At 52.9% G+C, this 16,781-nt stretch overlaps 1 protein-coding gene across 7 annotated transcripts in view; it reads right to left on the bottom strand.

The window, feature by feature from the left end:
- The window catches only part of KIF1B (kinesin family member 1B), an 84,238-nt gene that overhangs the window by 42,070 nt on the left and 25,387 nt on the right, over positions 1 to 16,781 (bottom strand). For 3 of the 7 annotated variants that reach the window (XM_012722146.1, XM_012722150.1, XM_012722147.1), the window contains 9 exons: positions 16,250 to 16,291; positions 13,223 to 13,434; positions 9,370 to 9,449; positions 8,558 to 8,633; positions 7,285 to 7,364; positions 6,733 to 6,839; positions 5,918 to 6,001; positions 5,592 to 5,772; positions 5,449 to 5,521 (listed from right to left, as the gene is read on the bottom strand). In XM_012722146.1, the coding sequence (XP_012577600.1) occupies positions 5,449 to 5,521; positions 5,592 to 5,772; positions 5,918 to 6,001; positions 6,733 to 6,839; positions 7,285 to 7,364; positions 8,558 to 8,633; positions 9,370 to 9,449; positions 13,223 to 13,434; positions 16,250 to 16,291 (935 nt within the window). The remainder of the gene's footprint in view (positions 1 to 5,448; positions 5,522 to 5,591; positions 5,773 to 5,917; positions 6,002 to 6,732; positions 6,840 to 7,284; positions 7,365 to 8,557; positions 8,634 to 9,369; positions 9,450 to 13,222; positions 13,435 to 16,249; positions 16,292 to 16,781) is intronic. The other 4 variants (XM_012722149.1, XM_012722151.1, XM_004678500.2 and 1 more) reach the window with 2 other exon arrangements.

Below are 16,781 nucleotides of genomic sequence, written 5' to 3'. Positions count from 1 at the left end.
CCGATCAGCGGCAAGACCTTCTCCATTTTGAGCATTTTGTTTCTTAAGACTCTGATCTCCTCGTCTTTCGTGTTGTTTTGCTTTTTGACCTCCTGCAGAATGTCTTCCAGCTTGTCTATGTGGACCTTGAGGTCGTCGACATCCGTGCCCCCCTTGCCGCTGGCCATCATGTCCTCCACCTTCTCGTCCCCGACGCCGACGGTGTCCCACACGTCCCTGGCCACCGCGCGCCAGGAGTCCCGCTCGTTGGGGTCCTTCTTCCCGTAGGTGGCGCACAGCTCCTTCATCCTCACGATGGCCAAGGCCTCGATCTCCTGCCGGCTGTGGCGGAAGTCGTTGAGCGCCACCTCGTAGCAGATCTCCTTGACCGCCTGGATCTTGAGGTCTGACATGGTGACCCACTTGGAGTCCTTGCTCAGGCGCCGCCTCTGGGGGATCTGATACATTTTAATTGGTTCTCGTTTCTTCCCACTGCTGGGGAGGCCACATTTTTTAACAATGGTTTGTAACTTGCTGGGAGGTAGCTTTTCTCTCAGAGAAGTTATCAATTTCCAGCTCTCTTCACAGGATCGCTTGTCTGAATCATCCCCGCTATCAGAATCCGCGTCCTTTGGAAAAACAAAATCAAAAAATGGCCCCCAAATAACCAAAATTAAAATATAAAAAAGGAAAATCAAATCGAAGAAAAAGCAAGCAAAAAAGCCTTAACCAAATTTCAAAACCAACCAAACAAACAAAAAAACAAAACTAAAAACACAAAACACTGCACCTAGTGTGGAAGTTTTAAGACCTACGCACACAGAGATCAGAAATAAAAATGTGTCTGTTGAAGGCCACTAAACCAGACTTCCAGTTTCCGGCTAAAGTGATGAGATCTGAGCTCAAATCGCTGCGGAGGGTCTGCCAGGTGAGAGCCCTCGGAGGCCACACGCGGCGACTAGCAAGACGGTGTGAAGGCAGAGCCCACTAGCTCAAGGAAAGCAGTCACGCCTGCGCCCCACATGCCCACACGCATGCAGCCACGTCCCACATTTGCCTTGGTTACTGCTGCTGCTGCTTCCAGAACGCTCTCCCCCCGGGTGAGCACAGACGCCATACAAGATGTGACGAGCAGGCGGTTAACAAGGGTTAGTAAGGCTGGAGGAAGCCACGTTCTGTTTAGCTTTACTGAAAAGAGCAGCCCTAGAAAAAAGTTAGAAGGTGAGAGAGTAGAAACAGTCAAACGGATGACGTTAAAGCGCCGAGTCCCTGCTGGCCAGCCACGGAGGTTCTCATCAAGCCAGTCTCACTCTATGAGACAAGAGGGCCTGGAGACTAGTCTTCCCGTGAACACACTCTGGCGTTGCTCTGTTCTTGCTTCAGCACACGGACCCATTTCCTTTGACAATTAAAATCTGTTGTCCTGGCCCTCCCTGGTGGCGCAGCGGGTTAGAGCACAGCACTGAGAAGCTAAAGCTGCTTCCGCATGAGTTCGATTCCTGCCTGCCCCGGAGGTGACCACATGGCGAGGCAGACCTCTCCTGACCCGCCCGCTGCTCCCCTCAGCAGTGTACTTCGTTGATCTGCCTGTTCTGCTCCCTACTCTGTCTCTGGTGAATCCTCTCACCCTCCGCATCTCTGGCCTGTACCCCAGTTCTATATGAATAAATAAATAAAATCTTTAAAAAATTAAAAAAAAAAAAATCTCTTGTCCTGAGAAGCATTCAGAAGGGACCTTTATAGGTGGATCACCAACAAATACCTCACCTCTAAAATTCTATGAAATAAACTACCAGGATAAAAATTAAGCCGAGCACAGGTCTTCATTAAATATCATTTAAAGTCCCCCGCCCACCCACAAGATATTATAATAAATACAACTGAGACGTGTCCTAGCTACAGAAAGTCACAGCATTTCTGGCTGTTTGAGGAGTATCACTTCCCACCAACGCATGAAACACACAGATTGCATCTGCACACACAGCGTGGCTCTGCCTGAAAGCACAGCCCCAGCTCTCTCTGCCATTACCTCGTCTCTAAAAAGGCTCCTTAATGATGCCGACACCAGGGCCTGACTGCACAGTGAGGCGGGTCAGGGGCTGTCAGCGCACACTCGGGAAGCTCTGAGGGGTCATCAAGGGGTCTCTATGAGGAAAGACGAGCGCCTGAGAAAGAAACTATCCGAAGGAGGAGCCGGTCAGGACTGCCAGGAAATAGACATGTGGCCACTCAACAGTCTCTTGTGTGTCTGTGATCACCGACAGCATCGCCGGGAAAGGGCTTGGCTTTTGTTTCTGTTTTTTTTTTTTTTTTAAATGAAGCAAAACTGATAAAACAGTATCTGTTCTCTCCTCCAAAGATTTCTATGTACAGTTACTTTCTGGGAAACAGACAAAATAACCTTTAACAATAATGACAACAATTTGGCCCCTGAATTTGAAGATATTGCTAGTTACCAATCTGTACCATTTCTAATGGTCGATAAACCAGGTACTTGAGCCCGTTTACAACACAATCTGTTTGAAAATGAAGCTCCAAAAAGCAGGTAGTGCTAAATTTACAGATTCTATATACTGTTTTCTTTTCATTTTAAGTTTAAAGACTCAGGCTAATGTTACGCCGCTAAAAGATAACATTAGTAAGCATTAGATATGCAGTCTGGTGACTGAAAGGGCTTCCTTACAAAGGGCTTCCTGCCACGGAGCACAAACTCGCCCTCACTGCTCCTGTGGAATGAACAGCTTTTGCTTTCTTCCCCTGGCTCCTTCCGTTTCCTCTTAAAAGCTCCTTAAAAGATGCCAGGAATACAAATTTAGGAAACAACATATATTCTAATCCTTGCTTTAATATCATGATTGATGAGTTGATCTTTAAATACCTAAGTGAGAGTTTATATAAACTCAAAGAAGTCAAATTAAGAGGCATCATGTTCTTTCCTTTAAAAATACCGCCACATTGTCATCTCTGTACAGCACCTTACAGCTCAGACACACCCCCAGTCAGTCACACACTGATAATGAGACTAAAAACTCTACAAAATTTATGTGCCATGAGGTGACCCCTATTTACATCCAAAAAAAGGTTTTACGCTATTTAAAGTCGTGTACTACAGAGCTGGGGAAACCACTCCAGTCTGGCCATTTCTCATGTGACTGAACAACCCTTCTGTGTTCATTAAATACCTCCTGAAGAGACGCTACAGGCAGTTTCTGAAAATAAGAAACACAAAACACATGTGCAAACAGGAAGGAGCAGAGCAGACCAGGTGCAGAGACCCTGGCCACGAGAGGGCACAGCCCCAGAGCCTGGATCACTTCAGGAACTGTCACCAGACAAAGCTCATTTGCACAGATCCCATTTTGCAAAAATGATCATATAAACAGTGGGCATTTACTGAGTAAGTCCTTCGTATCCCTTCAACAGTATTCAACGGGCACATTCAAAATCTATCTGCTGGCTGACCAATACAGGGTCACTTCCACTCAGGATTCTTACGTGCTTGCTACTCTTCAGGTTAGAGCATCAGAAATCAATTCTTCTTGAGGACAAGAAGCTCAAGAGGCAGAGCTGAACTTCAGGGAGGCAAGTAACTTGTTGCTTTGAGGAGCTGCCCTATCCCCCTGGCTGAGTCAGGCACGCTGGGGGCACGACCAGAACCTGACTGGGCCGCCTGCACGACCCCTGCAAACTGAGGCCGTCTCAGACACGGTTACTTTCTCTTGGAGTCATGTCAGTATCTTCCTCTGAGTGCGCACAGCAGTGATGGAGAAGCCAGCATCTTGGTTCTTTTCTAGTTCGTTACACAAAGGTGGGTCCTGGGACCAGCCATCACCTGGGGTGTGTCAGACATTCAGAGTCTCGGCCCCACCCCAGACCCACTCAGTCAGCACCTCTGAGTTAGCCAGGTCCCCAGGAGGTCCAGAAGCACAGCCCCACTGGACAGAGCACTGAAGCCAGCCAGAGGACCCGAGTGTAAACTCAACCCGGGTGTCTCCCAGGGCCAGATGGCACTGTAGGTAGCCTTGGCTTCCTCTGCTTCTCTTACTTACATACAAACCTACCCAAGAAGCTGGTTTCCAGAAGCAAAAAATAAATAAATAAAAAGATGGATGTCAAAGTCCTCTGTAAATCACAAAGCACTAACAAACACAAGAGCCTGCTGTTCATAATAAATACAGCTTAATTATACCTATCCTGGTTGGTCTCTCACAGACCACGAGAGGCATGTTATTAGATTTCTACATTATTGAGATAAAAGGCTCTTTCATGTGTCACAAACTGATCACACTGCAGTGCTCATTAAAAACTAAATGCCATGGGCCTCCTACAGAGACTCTCACTGTGACGCTGCTATTATCTTGCCCCAAACACTTGGTTTACCCTTGCAGTCCACTCCTTTCTAGGCTTTCCTATCATTTTCAAAATAAAAAACTGTTTTAACCCACTGCTGAGCCTGAAGGAACTCCCCGGGGAAGCCTGCCTTGGCCAGCCCCTGGCTTCCCAGGCTCCCTCAGTCACAGCCTCTCTTCCCCAAAGCAGAGTGTGACTGGACGGTGACCGGCTGCTGACAGCACTTTGCAGGCTGTGCCTTCACTAAGGAAAGAAACCAGTACCCCGGCCCCGTCCCTAATGCCCCTGATCTTAAAAGAAGCCCGTGGATCTGAGAAAGGGACATTCCTAAACTCTAGCCACAGTCCCCAAAGGCTTGTTAGGCCTTTTTTTTTTTTTTTTTTTTGGTACAAATCAAATGAATGCCAACAGGCTTTTTATCACCAGCATCTCACTTGTCCGAACTGGGGGGTTTTAAAAATGAAAATCTACCTAATGGGATGAATCTAGTCACAGATTCCATCACAGCCGGAAGACCAGTCGACACCCTACGGTGCCCCAGCCGTGGCACCGCGAGTTGCACCTTACGCTGCCTTTGCGGGGCTGACCCAGCCCCTCCTCTACTCCCTCTCCCACTGAGCTGCGCCCGCCCGTCACTGAGGCCTCGTGGAGAATTCAGGCTCCATGCAAGGGAACAGTAAGGGATTAACACATGCAACTGTGCAGCGACACGTTTAGACACAGTTTAACTCATCAAAAAAAAGGAGAAGGAAAATCCCGGAGTCAGCCCAAGAGCAGAGAATTAGTACTATCAGGTGATCGGAAACAAACCAAGGCAACACCCGCCAAACGCGACACTCAGAAGAATGACTGTGAAACCGGCTCTGAGGCGAATCCAAAACCACTACCAGAGGCAAGGCTACCCGGAAGCCCTCGCTATTCCTCCAGAGCACTCGTTTCGGGGGCTGACTCGGGCAAGGGCGGCGCCACACAGCACCTGCAGGCCGGGGTGAGGCCAGCGGCCGGGCGAGCCAGGCTCCTCCTCCATTAAGGAGATGAAGAGCAAGCAGGGGGCTCGCCCGTGGGAGGGGAGGCGAGAGCGGCGGCCCTTTCCTAAGAGGGTTCAGGGTGGACTCCTACCAGTCTCTGCTGCTCCAGGAGAAGATCTGCTTCCTCCTTCTCCTTCTTGTACAGGATCTCCATTTCCTGCAGCCTGGAAGGGAGGGGCGTTAGGCCGCACAGCCGCTCAGCGCCCTCCCCGGCTGCCTCCCGCCAGGCCTCACCTCTTCTCCATCTCCTGCTTCATGTCAATGCCTTGTTTTTCCAGAAGCTCCCTCTGGGCAAACGTCCAGTCCACAGGCTCAGAGGGGGTCTCCGCGGAGGGCGTCTTCTCCCGCTCCGCCCGTGCCTGCTCGGGGTGGTTGAACCGGAACACGTGGTTCTTGCCCATAATGATCCGGTTCCCTGGTGCAGAACAGAGCGGGGTTAGGGAGTCGGTCTCGAGCGGCGCAGGGCCCCGGGGACTCGCCTCCCCCGTACGCAAGCGTGTCCATTCCAAAGGGTCATCACACAAGTCCGGCGCCCCACTGGGCTCCCCACTCCGGCTCACCTGAGCGCAGCTGAACGGGCTGGGACACCCTCTTGCCATTCACGTAGGTTTCTGAGCGCTCGCAGGGCTCAAGGGTCACGATCACTGAAAGAAGTGCAATCTGAGGTCAGCCTCGCAAGCCGCCAAATACAGCGGGGGACGGGGAAGGGGGCGCGGATGCCGCCGCGGGCTCGTGGTCACCAGCACAGCGTCCTGGGGCCAGCCGAGTGGCGGCGCGTCTGTCGGTTGTGTTAGGGTACGGGGAAGAAGCCGTGGAAAGATGTGACTGGCGCGAAGGCGCCAGACCTCCCAGCCAGGCGACACCTGGCCTGGGGACAGCTTGGTCGTCAGCCCGCAAGACAGGACGGTCAGAGACCCAAGGGTGAGATGTGGGTACTAGCCAGAAACTTAATACCAAAGCAGGTATTCTCATTCACGTAGTGCACAAAAATACCTGGATTGCTGCCTTGCTAGTAACCTGGGCAAGAGACTGTTTCCTCCTCTGTACATAAAAATTAATTTGACGGCTTAAGACCCAGCAGAGGTGCTTCCAGCCCCCACTGCCCATCTGTTCCTTTCCTACTGGTCTCTGAGATCATTAACATTCAGGCCCAAGCCCCGCTGCCTGGGCCCTGCTCAGTGCTTGCCAGGGACAAAAGGACTCCTCTTGTTCGGGCCATTTTCATGTAAAGTGGCTCTGCGGTCCCTGCACTTCTAAGCAGTCAGGGTGCCCCGTTTCCAAACACTAGATAGTACAAGAAGCACCCAGAGCCAGGAATGCCAAGTGTGGGGGATTTCGCAGGCACACGGCGACAGAGCAGGGCCCGGGGCCTCACCGTGGCCGCTGTCGCTCCTCTCGCTCCGGAAGACACAGTGCTCCTCCTTGATGTGGGCCCCGCTCAGCACGATGTCCTGGCGCCGCTCGGCCTCTGCCTGGCCAACCCTGGACACGAGGGGGCGTTGCCCAGGGTGATTCAGACACAAAAAGCACACGAAACAATGAGCCTCTTTCTCCCCAAGAATACTCTTTGTATGTGGAGAAAAGGTGCTGGCTTTTCCTCCCAGCGCTTTCAACTGCAAAGCCCGGCTTCATGTATGACCAGCCTCCCACAATGTGACCCACGGAGCTCGGGCAACACCAGTGAACTAATCTCCCTAACGAATTCGGGTGAGATGGTAGAAGGAGACATTTTTCCGACAGGCTTTTGGGGGAAAACTACCCGTTAACTGGTTTAGCTAGAGAAAACACATCATTTGGGGAGAGTGGAAAATCTACGTTTTCGCTATGCCAGACGGGGAAAACAGCCAATTATTACAACAGATGTTTCAACAAATAACCTCCCTCTTCTTATCTGATCATGAGGAAGCATTAAGCAACGAGAACACACCTTGTGATTCCATCTTTGATGTAGTAGAGCAGACACTCGGACATCAGCGGGTCCTCGTTGAGGTTAACGAGATGCGGGGTCTGGAAGGCGACAGGGCGTCTGTCAGCGGGAGCAAGCCTGACCGAGAAGGCTGCGCCAGCCACAGGCCCTGCAGGAGGCCGCGCCTGGACGCCCAGGGCCTGCATGGGCACGTCTTACTCCTGGCAGCAACCCCACGGTAAAGAGCAGAAGTCCCCTTCGGACCTTCCAAAGCTGCACTGGTAGGTCCCTCAAAACACGAGTTCTGGGCTAAGAACAAGACACGCGTCTTGACAGGTGAAAGCAAGGAGAACACAAAGCAAGAATCGGAGAGGGCTGGCTGGCTGGCTGGCCGGTCACCATTTTCGTAAAGGTTTGGGCAGAAACCTAGAAGGGCGGTCGAGAGGCCACGGCTGCGGGGACCCTGTGCCGGTGGAGAAGAGGCCAGTGCTCGGGGCCGCCCACGCCCGAGCTGCCCAGACACCGGCCCTGAAGGGACTCGCGTCGCCCACCGGGGGCTGCTGCGCGGGGAGAGGGGCCCCGAAGTGGTCGCTGCCGCTGCACCCAGACACCATGTCCCCCCAGGCCCCCAGCCCCCCGCCCCGCTGTCCCAAGGCCATCCTCTCCCCCAAGCCCTTCACCCCGCCCGGTCAGGGCGGCTCGAGGCCTGCTCAGCGACACCTGTCCCCGGGCGCCTGTGTACGTGGCTGCACACGCAAATAAACCTCTTTCGGTTTTCCTCGTTTCTCGTCAAAATTATACCACAGGGATCTCAGTCGAGAACTCAGAAGGGTACAGGGAATATCATTATTCTCAAGAAATATTTAATTTTTCATTGGCTTTATAAAAATGTTGCCACACCTGTCACTTTTCTCAATGATTTTATCAGTTCTCTCATGATATCAGTTTTTTAGTTTGTCTTTACCTTAAAGAAATTGAAATTACTGACATTTAATAATACAGCTTCTGAAAATTCTCTTCACTCAGCGCTAATGTTTCTAAAATCTTGAAAAAAACAACCTTCCTTGGTGAAACTAGCCCGACGGCATCCCCACGTAGGTCACAGGGTCTTGAGGCCACGCTCTGCTCAGACAGTCAGGGCGGGCCGAGGCAAGGGGCTGCAGAGGCCTGCGCGCGGAGCAACAAGCACTTTAGAAGCAGGCGCCCCGGGACAGCAAGAGGCAGCGGGGACTTCTGGCACGAAGCCTTGGGGGGAGGGCGCGGCAGCGGTTTGGGAATCCCGAGGCTCACTTACCTTCTTAGGCGAGAAAACTCCCAGGGTCCCTCCGTCTTCCCGAATGGCTACTCCCATCTCAGCCAGCAGGGCCTCCCTAGGGCGACATCCAGCCTTCAGACGCCGTCCAGACCCCAGGCCCCAGAGACCAGCCAGGGTGGGGGCGGCAAGGGGGGAGCCCAGCCGCCTTTAGTGAGTTACTTGTAGTGACAGCAATGAAAGCTGTTTTTTTTTTTAATGATATCTATGGCCACCACCTCTGTAGCTTAGTCTCTGTGAGAAATTCTACTTTGAGCTTAAAATCTCTGTAGAAAATTCTGCTTGAGACATTTACTGTATGAATACTAGAACTCATTTCTGCCTCATCTTCTCCAAAGAGGAGAGACAGGAACTGACACTTTAAATCTATGTTTATTCCACCGGCAAAGGGTTATTTTGGGTTATGCTCACCTTCAGGTAGGGGCTGAGCTAGCATAGGAATTTTAAAAGGTTGTGGCTCAAACCACTTTGCCTCCTACCACAACGGTTCTAAGGGGGAGCACCGGAGCCTGTTTGTCAAAGGCAGTTTTCTTCACAAGCCAAAACACCTCAGAGCCGTCACCCTCCGTGGCCTCCGGCACAGGCAGCGGCCACGGCCGGTGACTCTCCCAGCACAGCCTCGGGGGAGTGGACAGGTGTGCGGGTCTCACTGACCGTAAGTCCCAGCCAGGCTTGTATTTTGTTTGGGGAGGAAGAGTCTTTGTTTTGAATTTCTCTTTCATCTTTCCTTACTATAAAAGTAATCCAATTTCCTTGGAGAATTCAGAAACAATCCCAGAGTTTAACCTCCTGACCTCTCCATTCTGATGGCTTCTGTCTTACGCAGCTTCTCTTCCCAGGTTTCATTCAACTCGGCAATGATCTTCTCTGACTCCTGCGGGAAGAAGCATACTGCTGAAGAGCCCAAGGATCTCATCGCTCAGCTCCCGGGTCTGGGGGGGCAGCGGGGCGCAGGTGATGCCTCCACGGGGGCAAGGCAGCATCTACTGTGCCGAGACGAGCGTGAGGGCCAGGCCTGTCGCCAAGCCAGTCAGACTGCTCAGTTCTCCGGAGCCCTTCCTGGTGAGCACGGCTGTCTCTTGTCCCGCAACATCCCAAATGCAGCCACTTCAGCAAGAGAACAAGACACAGATTGACTCTAACCTCACCGCAACACCGAGGGTCGCATGTGCCTGAGGAGCCGCGGGTGCGGGAGGGCTCTCACCTGCCGGAGCAGGCCAGGAGGCCTGGGAGGCGGCCCCCGCCCGGCGCTGAGGAGGGAGCACCAGCCTCCAGAGACGGAGGGTGCCGGGCTCTGCGCAAGGGCTCACGGCACGTCCCGCTGACTTCCTAGCTCGTGCTCTCTGTCCCATTGCATTTTCCCACAACTTTCTACTGTTCGTCATAAAAAAAAAATACTGCTCAGGTTTAATGCTTCTTGGGCGGCATCTCCTGGTGAGGGCCCTGTGTGCCATAGAATGGAAATAAAGCGCCGCACTTTTTTTCTCTCCTTCAATTTGCCTTTTGCTACAGGGGACCCAGCATAAGAGGGCGAGAAGAGGAGGAGGAAAGCCAGTTCCCTCCTCTATAGCACGAAACGCCAGCGTAGAGAGGGCCAGTGCTGACAGACCTGAGGCGAGTGGCCGCTGCAGTGACGGTTCCCGTCACCTGCTGAGGGTCTGCCATAGGCCAGAAAGGCAAGAACCAAAGCACCTTCCTGGGGCTCACTGTAGACCGGGGCCGGGGGCGAGCGGTGTGTTTCTGTAGCAGCTCAGTGCACAAGCTGAGTGAGACAGCACTCATCACTACAGCTTCAAGGTATCATTTTTTTGTGGTCAAGGAAGCTATTTTTTTAAACTGTGCAGAAGCGAAGTCAGAGAAAATGGTATTTTCTTCAGTGCTACCAAATGCCGGGAAGCACCTGGAACACGCTCCCGAGAACGAGCAGGCGCGCTATCCTGAGACGGCCCAGAGCAGCCCGACTCTCCCTGCAAGGAGGCACAGCGACAGGCCTCCAGGGAAGCAGCCAGGACAGCCGTGAAGGGAGGGGTCCACCCTCTGAGCGGGGCCCCGGTGGAGAAGCAGAGACCGGCACGGGCCTCCAGGGCCACGCCACAGCCCGCTCTCAGAGCCTAATTTAAGAGGCAGCTGAAAAGGGGGTTTGTTTACCCTTCAGGAACCAGGGGTTCAGGAGCCCCGCTAAGAGGCCTTCTTTCCTGCAGGTGCTGCATGTTAAAAAAAAAAACAAACAGAGCTTTCAGCTCCCAGGAACACTGGGCTGAGGTGTCCTTCATGTCAGTTCTCGAGTCACATACGAGCTACTGTGCAGCCCGGTTCATAATTACATTCCGTGGCTGGACGCCATCTAATCTCTTCTCCAGGACTAGGTTAAAGTGAGGGCTGTAAGAGTTAAACACTTCTCACATAGAACACTCCCCGAAGTCATCAGAGAACCCCGTGTGCTGAACCCGCGCGCCCCAGGCTGGTCAAGAGGGGGCCCCTGGGCTCAGGCGGCGCCTTCCTAGGGAGGCCGTGGGTATTTATAGCCGAAGCCTGAGCCCGCACTCAGAGTCCCCGGCTTGATGCCAGGCTGATCAACAAACCCCGTGTCCACGCTCTGGCTGCTGAACGGGCGTTCAGAGCCACCTCGAACGGGGGTCTGAATCTAGCAGTCAGGGAGCGCACTATTTCACCCAGGTTTGTGGGGGCCCTTTGGTGTTCATGATGGGGTAACACGGGCTATTCAATGAAGCAGCAGCTACACCCCGTGTACAAGTATCCTATCAACTAATTTCTTTTTAGGTCAAAAATAAAGAGAAGCAAAGGCAAACTGTCAGGGAGAGTCCTGGCCCCTGTTACTGTTCCCCTTAAGATCTCCTCCTGCGGTGCCACATCTTGGGGACGCAGCCCTCCCCACTCCGCAACAGCGGACCCCGAGTAAGCCAGTCCCCGGCATCCTCGCCCGGCTGCGGGCTGGGCCGCAGCACAGACAGCGCCGCTCACAGCCCAGAGCCCCTGCGGAGCCCCGGACCAGCATCTGCCGGAAGCCAGGGGGTGGAAGAGTCCCCGTGTCCCCGTGCTGGCTCACAGAGAGCGAGCGCCGTGAGCGTGCTTTCCGGGGGGCGGCACCACGTGGCTGGGCTTGGGCTTTGGTGGGAAGGCGGCCGGCGGGCTCTGAACAGCAGCCGGGCTATTCCCTGGGAACCGCCTGGAAGACACCAGGTGACCTAATTCTCAGTGGGGTTCACGTCCTGACTCGTAACATCCGGCAGTTTCAGTTTGTCAACTTGGCAGAGTTTTCTTTCATGCCAAGATGTATGTTACAGCAAAGTGTAACTGCATTTGTACATTAAGGCTTTACAGGCAGAGAGAGTCAAAATCCCCAGAGCAAGGAGGCGGGGAGCGCCCGCTCGCCCCACAGGCCCCACCTCCCCAGCTCTGAGCGGACACCCCACACACTCACCAGCCCCTCCCTTTCCCGTGGACACGGATCTGGCCACATTGTGGCCACTTTTCAGGTGCTAAGCAGCAGCAACTCCCCTTTGGCTGCGGGTTTTTTTGTCTTATTTTAATAATAGTTTATTTTTACATCATTTGTGCCTTTCTCCAACTCAGTTGCAATCCCCGTGGGCTTCCCATTGCCAAATCACCCTGTGCCATCACCACAGTCCAGTGCACTCCCCCACCACCACCATTTTTGATCCCATCCCACACTCCACCCCCATAAAATGTCTCTGGTATATCGTTGTTCACTATTATTTTCTCCCCTGGTCCTTTATACCGGCTGCGGGGTTTTTACGTTTTAAATCAGTATTTCGGTTCTATCTTTTTATTGAGGTACAACTGACAGGATCTGCAGCATCCAGGAAAAGCTCGCTCACTCCCTCTCCCTTTACCAGGGCGTTCACTGCTTTCCCCTCTTTCTGCAAGTTTTGCTTCCTAAGCACCTCATTTTGGAAGTGAATGAAGTGCTGAAGGAAAAGGGAAGCTTACACCCTGAAGCCCTTTCCTCACACCTTTTCCACCCACACCTGAAAACCCAAGTGAAACCACCATCTTCAGTTACCCAGCCGGAGCCCTCAGGACTGGAGGGGCGGGGCGTCACCGTGGCTGCCAGAGGGCAGGCTGGGGGCCCCCTGCTCCCTCGGGGCTGCTCCCCCTCCTCACTCCCCCACTCTGGGCACCCAAACAGGAGCAGGCAGGGCCGCCAGAGCCCCAGGCTTTCTATGACCTTCCAGAACATCAGCCCACGTTGGCTCTGAATAAACCTGTGCAGCTACTTGGACGTTCAAGCTTTCTCTTGATGGCGTATTTACCTCCCTGAACAGAAGCCCTGCTCCCTGCCGGTCTGACTGGGAGTCCACTTTTCTGACAGAGGCCTGACGCCACAGCTCGCATCTTCAGGTGGGCCAGATATTTCCACCAGCTTGATAACTTTCACCTAAATCTCAACGGTGGCTTATAAAACCCCTCAGATAATCTGCCTGCCCACCACCTCATCTTTCCTGGCCATGCTGGATTCCTGCCTCCCAGTCAACAGACACCACCTTCCACAGCACCCAGGACCTCTTCACAGGCCAGAAAGTTCCTCCCCAAAGCCTCTTAGTCCCAATTTGGCCTCGTGGCTCTGCAGAGACTATCCCAGGTTCAGCCTGAATTACGACTTACCTTCAGACGCTCGATGGCCTCTTCTCCTCCAGGGGTTGACATGATCCTTTCCTGAATACTGCTCACTGATGTTAAGCCCACCTGACTACTGAGTGAGCAGGAAGATGGAGATGAAGTGAGAGACCCCATGGATGCTGTGGAAAAATTGCCAGGGCGTTGATTCTCAGAGGCTAGCAAGTACCTATGTTTATTGTTCTGAAAATCTTTCAGATCTGGGAGATAGAAAGAAGGAAGGCAGAAAAGTGGGAAAGAGGGAGAGGAGCAGAGGGGAAAAAAGACAGGAAGGAACACCAGTGTAAGAAAGGATAGCACTAAAGCGCCAGGACAGACCAGTCATCATAATGACAGATAGTGATTGTTCTAGATGGCAGTTCTAAAACATGTCTGTCTTTAATGCCGGACCCCAGGGGCCGAGAGTCACTTCTAAGTTTAGAGTCTAAAAACTCCAGTCCAGGCTGACGTGTGCAGGAGGTAACCAGCGCCATAAAGGTGACTATCAGCCATGCTCCCTAAATGGTGTGTGATAGCTCTTTCTTTTATGGCTGCAAACCTACATTGTCTTCAGAGTCACACTCTTAAACTGCCACTAGTTTGAATCACTCAGAGGGGGAAACGATCATTTATCAATAACAATACATTATCAGTGTGGTCTACTGTTTGATGGAATTCCGCAAAATTACCCAGGAGCATCTCAGCACATAATAACAATGCCCTCTGAATAACCGCATTTCAATATGCTGAAATGGACTTGTAAAATGGGACTTGGAAGTAAAGGAGCCCTCGCTACAGGCATCACAGAACGCCGACATGAGTCTAGGTCAGGAACCCAGGACCTGCTGCTTGGCTCAGCAGGGACGAACAATCGCCAGCTGCTGACCTTGGCGCTGACCTATCCGAGCAAGCCGGCGCCTGGGCTGGCTGCTGCTAATTTCAGAAAGGCCGGAGCCTGCCCAACGGCGTGGCCAGACACGCCGCTCCGCCGCGTTCCCGGCACTGAGGCAAGTTTGGGGACGGGCTTTCATTTATAAGGTTCTTAGCACAACTGCAAATGTCGTTTTTAAACTTCGCTTTGGTAGGAGGCGGCACAAGTCGGGGCGCTCATCGAGCCGCGCTCTGTGCTTGCGGTCGCCAGGACGCAGCCTCAGCGCGGGGGCGGCCGCTTTACGACGGGCTCACCCGTGCACGGGAGAAGCTGACACTGCTCAGAGCTCATATCAAAACGGAGCAAGTGTTCCTTTAAGGACAGGACTCCATGGAAATAAAAAGCGGGGCAAGTGCTCGCTCTTTCTAGGTCTGCCTGTCTCAACGTCACCAAAGTCAGTTCTTGAAGCCCCTTAAAATCAGTGGTTGCTTCAAGACAGTTTGAAAACCACCATCTGCAAATACAGAACACAGGAAAACAAGCACTTTGAAAGGGTGATGGGAACGGGAGCAAATAACCAGCCGCCAGGTGAGGCCGCAGGGAGGGAAAGCAGGATCACGGAGCGCGCAGGCCCACGGGCACATGCACACCCTGCGCAGGTGAGCGCGGCCGGGCCGCGCAGAGGCACGAAGCGGCCACGGCTGCCACGGCTGTCTCCCGAGTGGGTTCAGGCCAGGCTCGGGCATGCACGGCTGGGGAGGCCACTGCGGGAAGAGCGAGGCGGCAGGCGGGGCGGCTGGCGCACGGAAGCGGAGGAAGAGGGCGTCCCGGCTTCGCCAGGCCCCGAAATCTCAGACAGAGCCCAGCGCAGGAGCCCTCCGTGGCCGGGGGCGGGTCCCCGCGGCCCAGGCAGCTTCTGCTGCGGTCTCTCCCAGGCCCTGTGGCCGCCAGCTACCCAGGCCAACACGGCAGTGAAGGTCCAGAACTTCACCCATAAAAATCAGGACTTTTCACTGAGGCTGATTCCCTGACCAACAGTCTCAGGGGCTCAGGAACCATTTCCTCATCGGCTTCGTGTAAATGGGAGCAGTGAGGAACGGTCTTTCAAGAAAGGCCCATTTCAAGAACACGTGAGACATCCAAGTCTTTAAAGTTTAACTTGGAAAGGGGGGGAGGCTTACCAAAACATCAGATAAAAGGAGGCCCCGGTGTGGGCACCAACTTGGCATAAGCAGGGTTGAAGCTAAGGGGTCAGGGTCCGTCAGTCGCGGATAGTGTGGCCGCTGGGCGTGGTGGCTGGTTTGTTGTTTTTAAAGATTTCTTTTACTTATTTATGCACACAAGAGCAGGGGTGCAGGGGTGTGTGTGGGGGGGTGAGAGAGAGAGAGAGAGGATTCACAAGAGACAGAGTGGGGAGCAGAACAGGAGGATCTACTAGAATACCCTGCTGGGGGGAGTAGCAGGGAGACAGGAGCGGTCTGCTGCGCCCTGGGGGGGGATCGAACTACAGGGGCTAGAGCAGCCTCATAGTGTTCAGACTTTTTGTGCCACCAGGGAGACCCCTGGAGGTAGTTGTTTTTAATTGTATATATTAAGGCTCAGAAATTACATAGTTAACTTAAAAAGGATTTCTCTATTATGTGATACCATACCCTGAAGAATATCAAAGGGCCAAAAAAAAAAAGAGTGTAATAACAATTAAACGACTGAACGCAGGGTTCTGAGTTACACTCACAATCCGCCCACGCTGGCTGCAGTGTTCCGGCGGTGAGTGGGCCTGCCTCGGGTGGCCTATTCAGTCAGTGGCACGGTCAGAGGTGAAAACACCCCAGTGCCAGCCAGGCCCGGTATGGTCTGCCGTGCGAGCGCCGATCAGCACCCGTGACTCTGGATTCAGCTTAGTCACGTAAATGGAAAAACTGAAGATGGAAACAGCCAGAGACTTGCAGCCTCTCCGTGTTATTCAAGCCACAAGCTGAAACTCAGCCGTGGTTGCCACGCTAAGTGGCCAAGGGCAAACATCGGCTCATTGCCGAATCTACCGTGTGCTCTGTCTGGGATTTCAGTCGGGATTGCTGGCATGCAAAGCTCGTTTTAAGACTGACCCAGCGGAGGCAGGTTAGCAAGTCAGAGTACTGGAAATAACCAATGCATGAAATACACACATTTGCCTCCACTTCCAGAGTAATCATCGATCAATGGGTCAACTGAAGGTGAGCAGGAGGAAAAACACAAGAAGAATCCAGATTCAGCAGTGACACAGAGGGCACAGGGCAGCATGTGGCATTTGGGAAGTGACCAAAGTTAACACAGAGAATATATCATCAGGTTACAAAACGTTTCCATGGCAACTGAGATGCTCACCAGTAAGACCTGAACTTGAAAGTCTATTAGAATGCTAAACAACGTGATGCTTTCTGTTCAGAAAATCAAAAAGATTTATTTAACAAACCCACACGTTATCTGAATAATCTAGTGCAATCTAGTACGCTAGATTATCCAGGTACCTGAGCTAAAGCACTGTGCAGGCAGATGACTAAAGTTTGTCTTCAACATTGTAAAACAATACTCTGGAACTCTAGTTATTGAACTTGGTCAAAATTGGGTCTCTTCCCCTCCGTGTGGTCAGAGGAAGTGGGGGAAGGGCTTGCAGCCACCTGGCAGGAGGGAAGCCACTCAGGCCTTATCTGAAAGGAG

Source organism: Condylura cristata, unplaced genomic scaffold (assembly GCF_000260355.1).
Source record: "Condylura cristata isolate star-nosed mole 26May11 unplaced genomic scaffold, ConCri1.0 scaffold00008, whole genome shotgun sequence".
Taxonomy (NCBI): Eukaryota; Metazoa; Chordata; class Mammalia; order Eulipotyphla; family Talpidae; genus Condylura; species Condylura cristata.
This window is presented reverse-complemented; position numbering and strand designations above follow the sequence as displayed.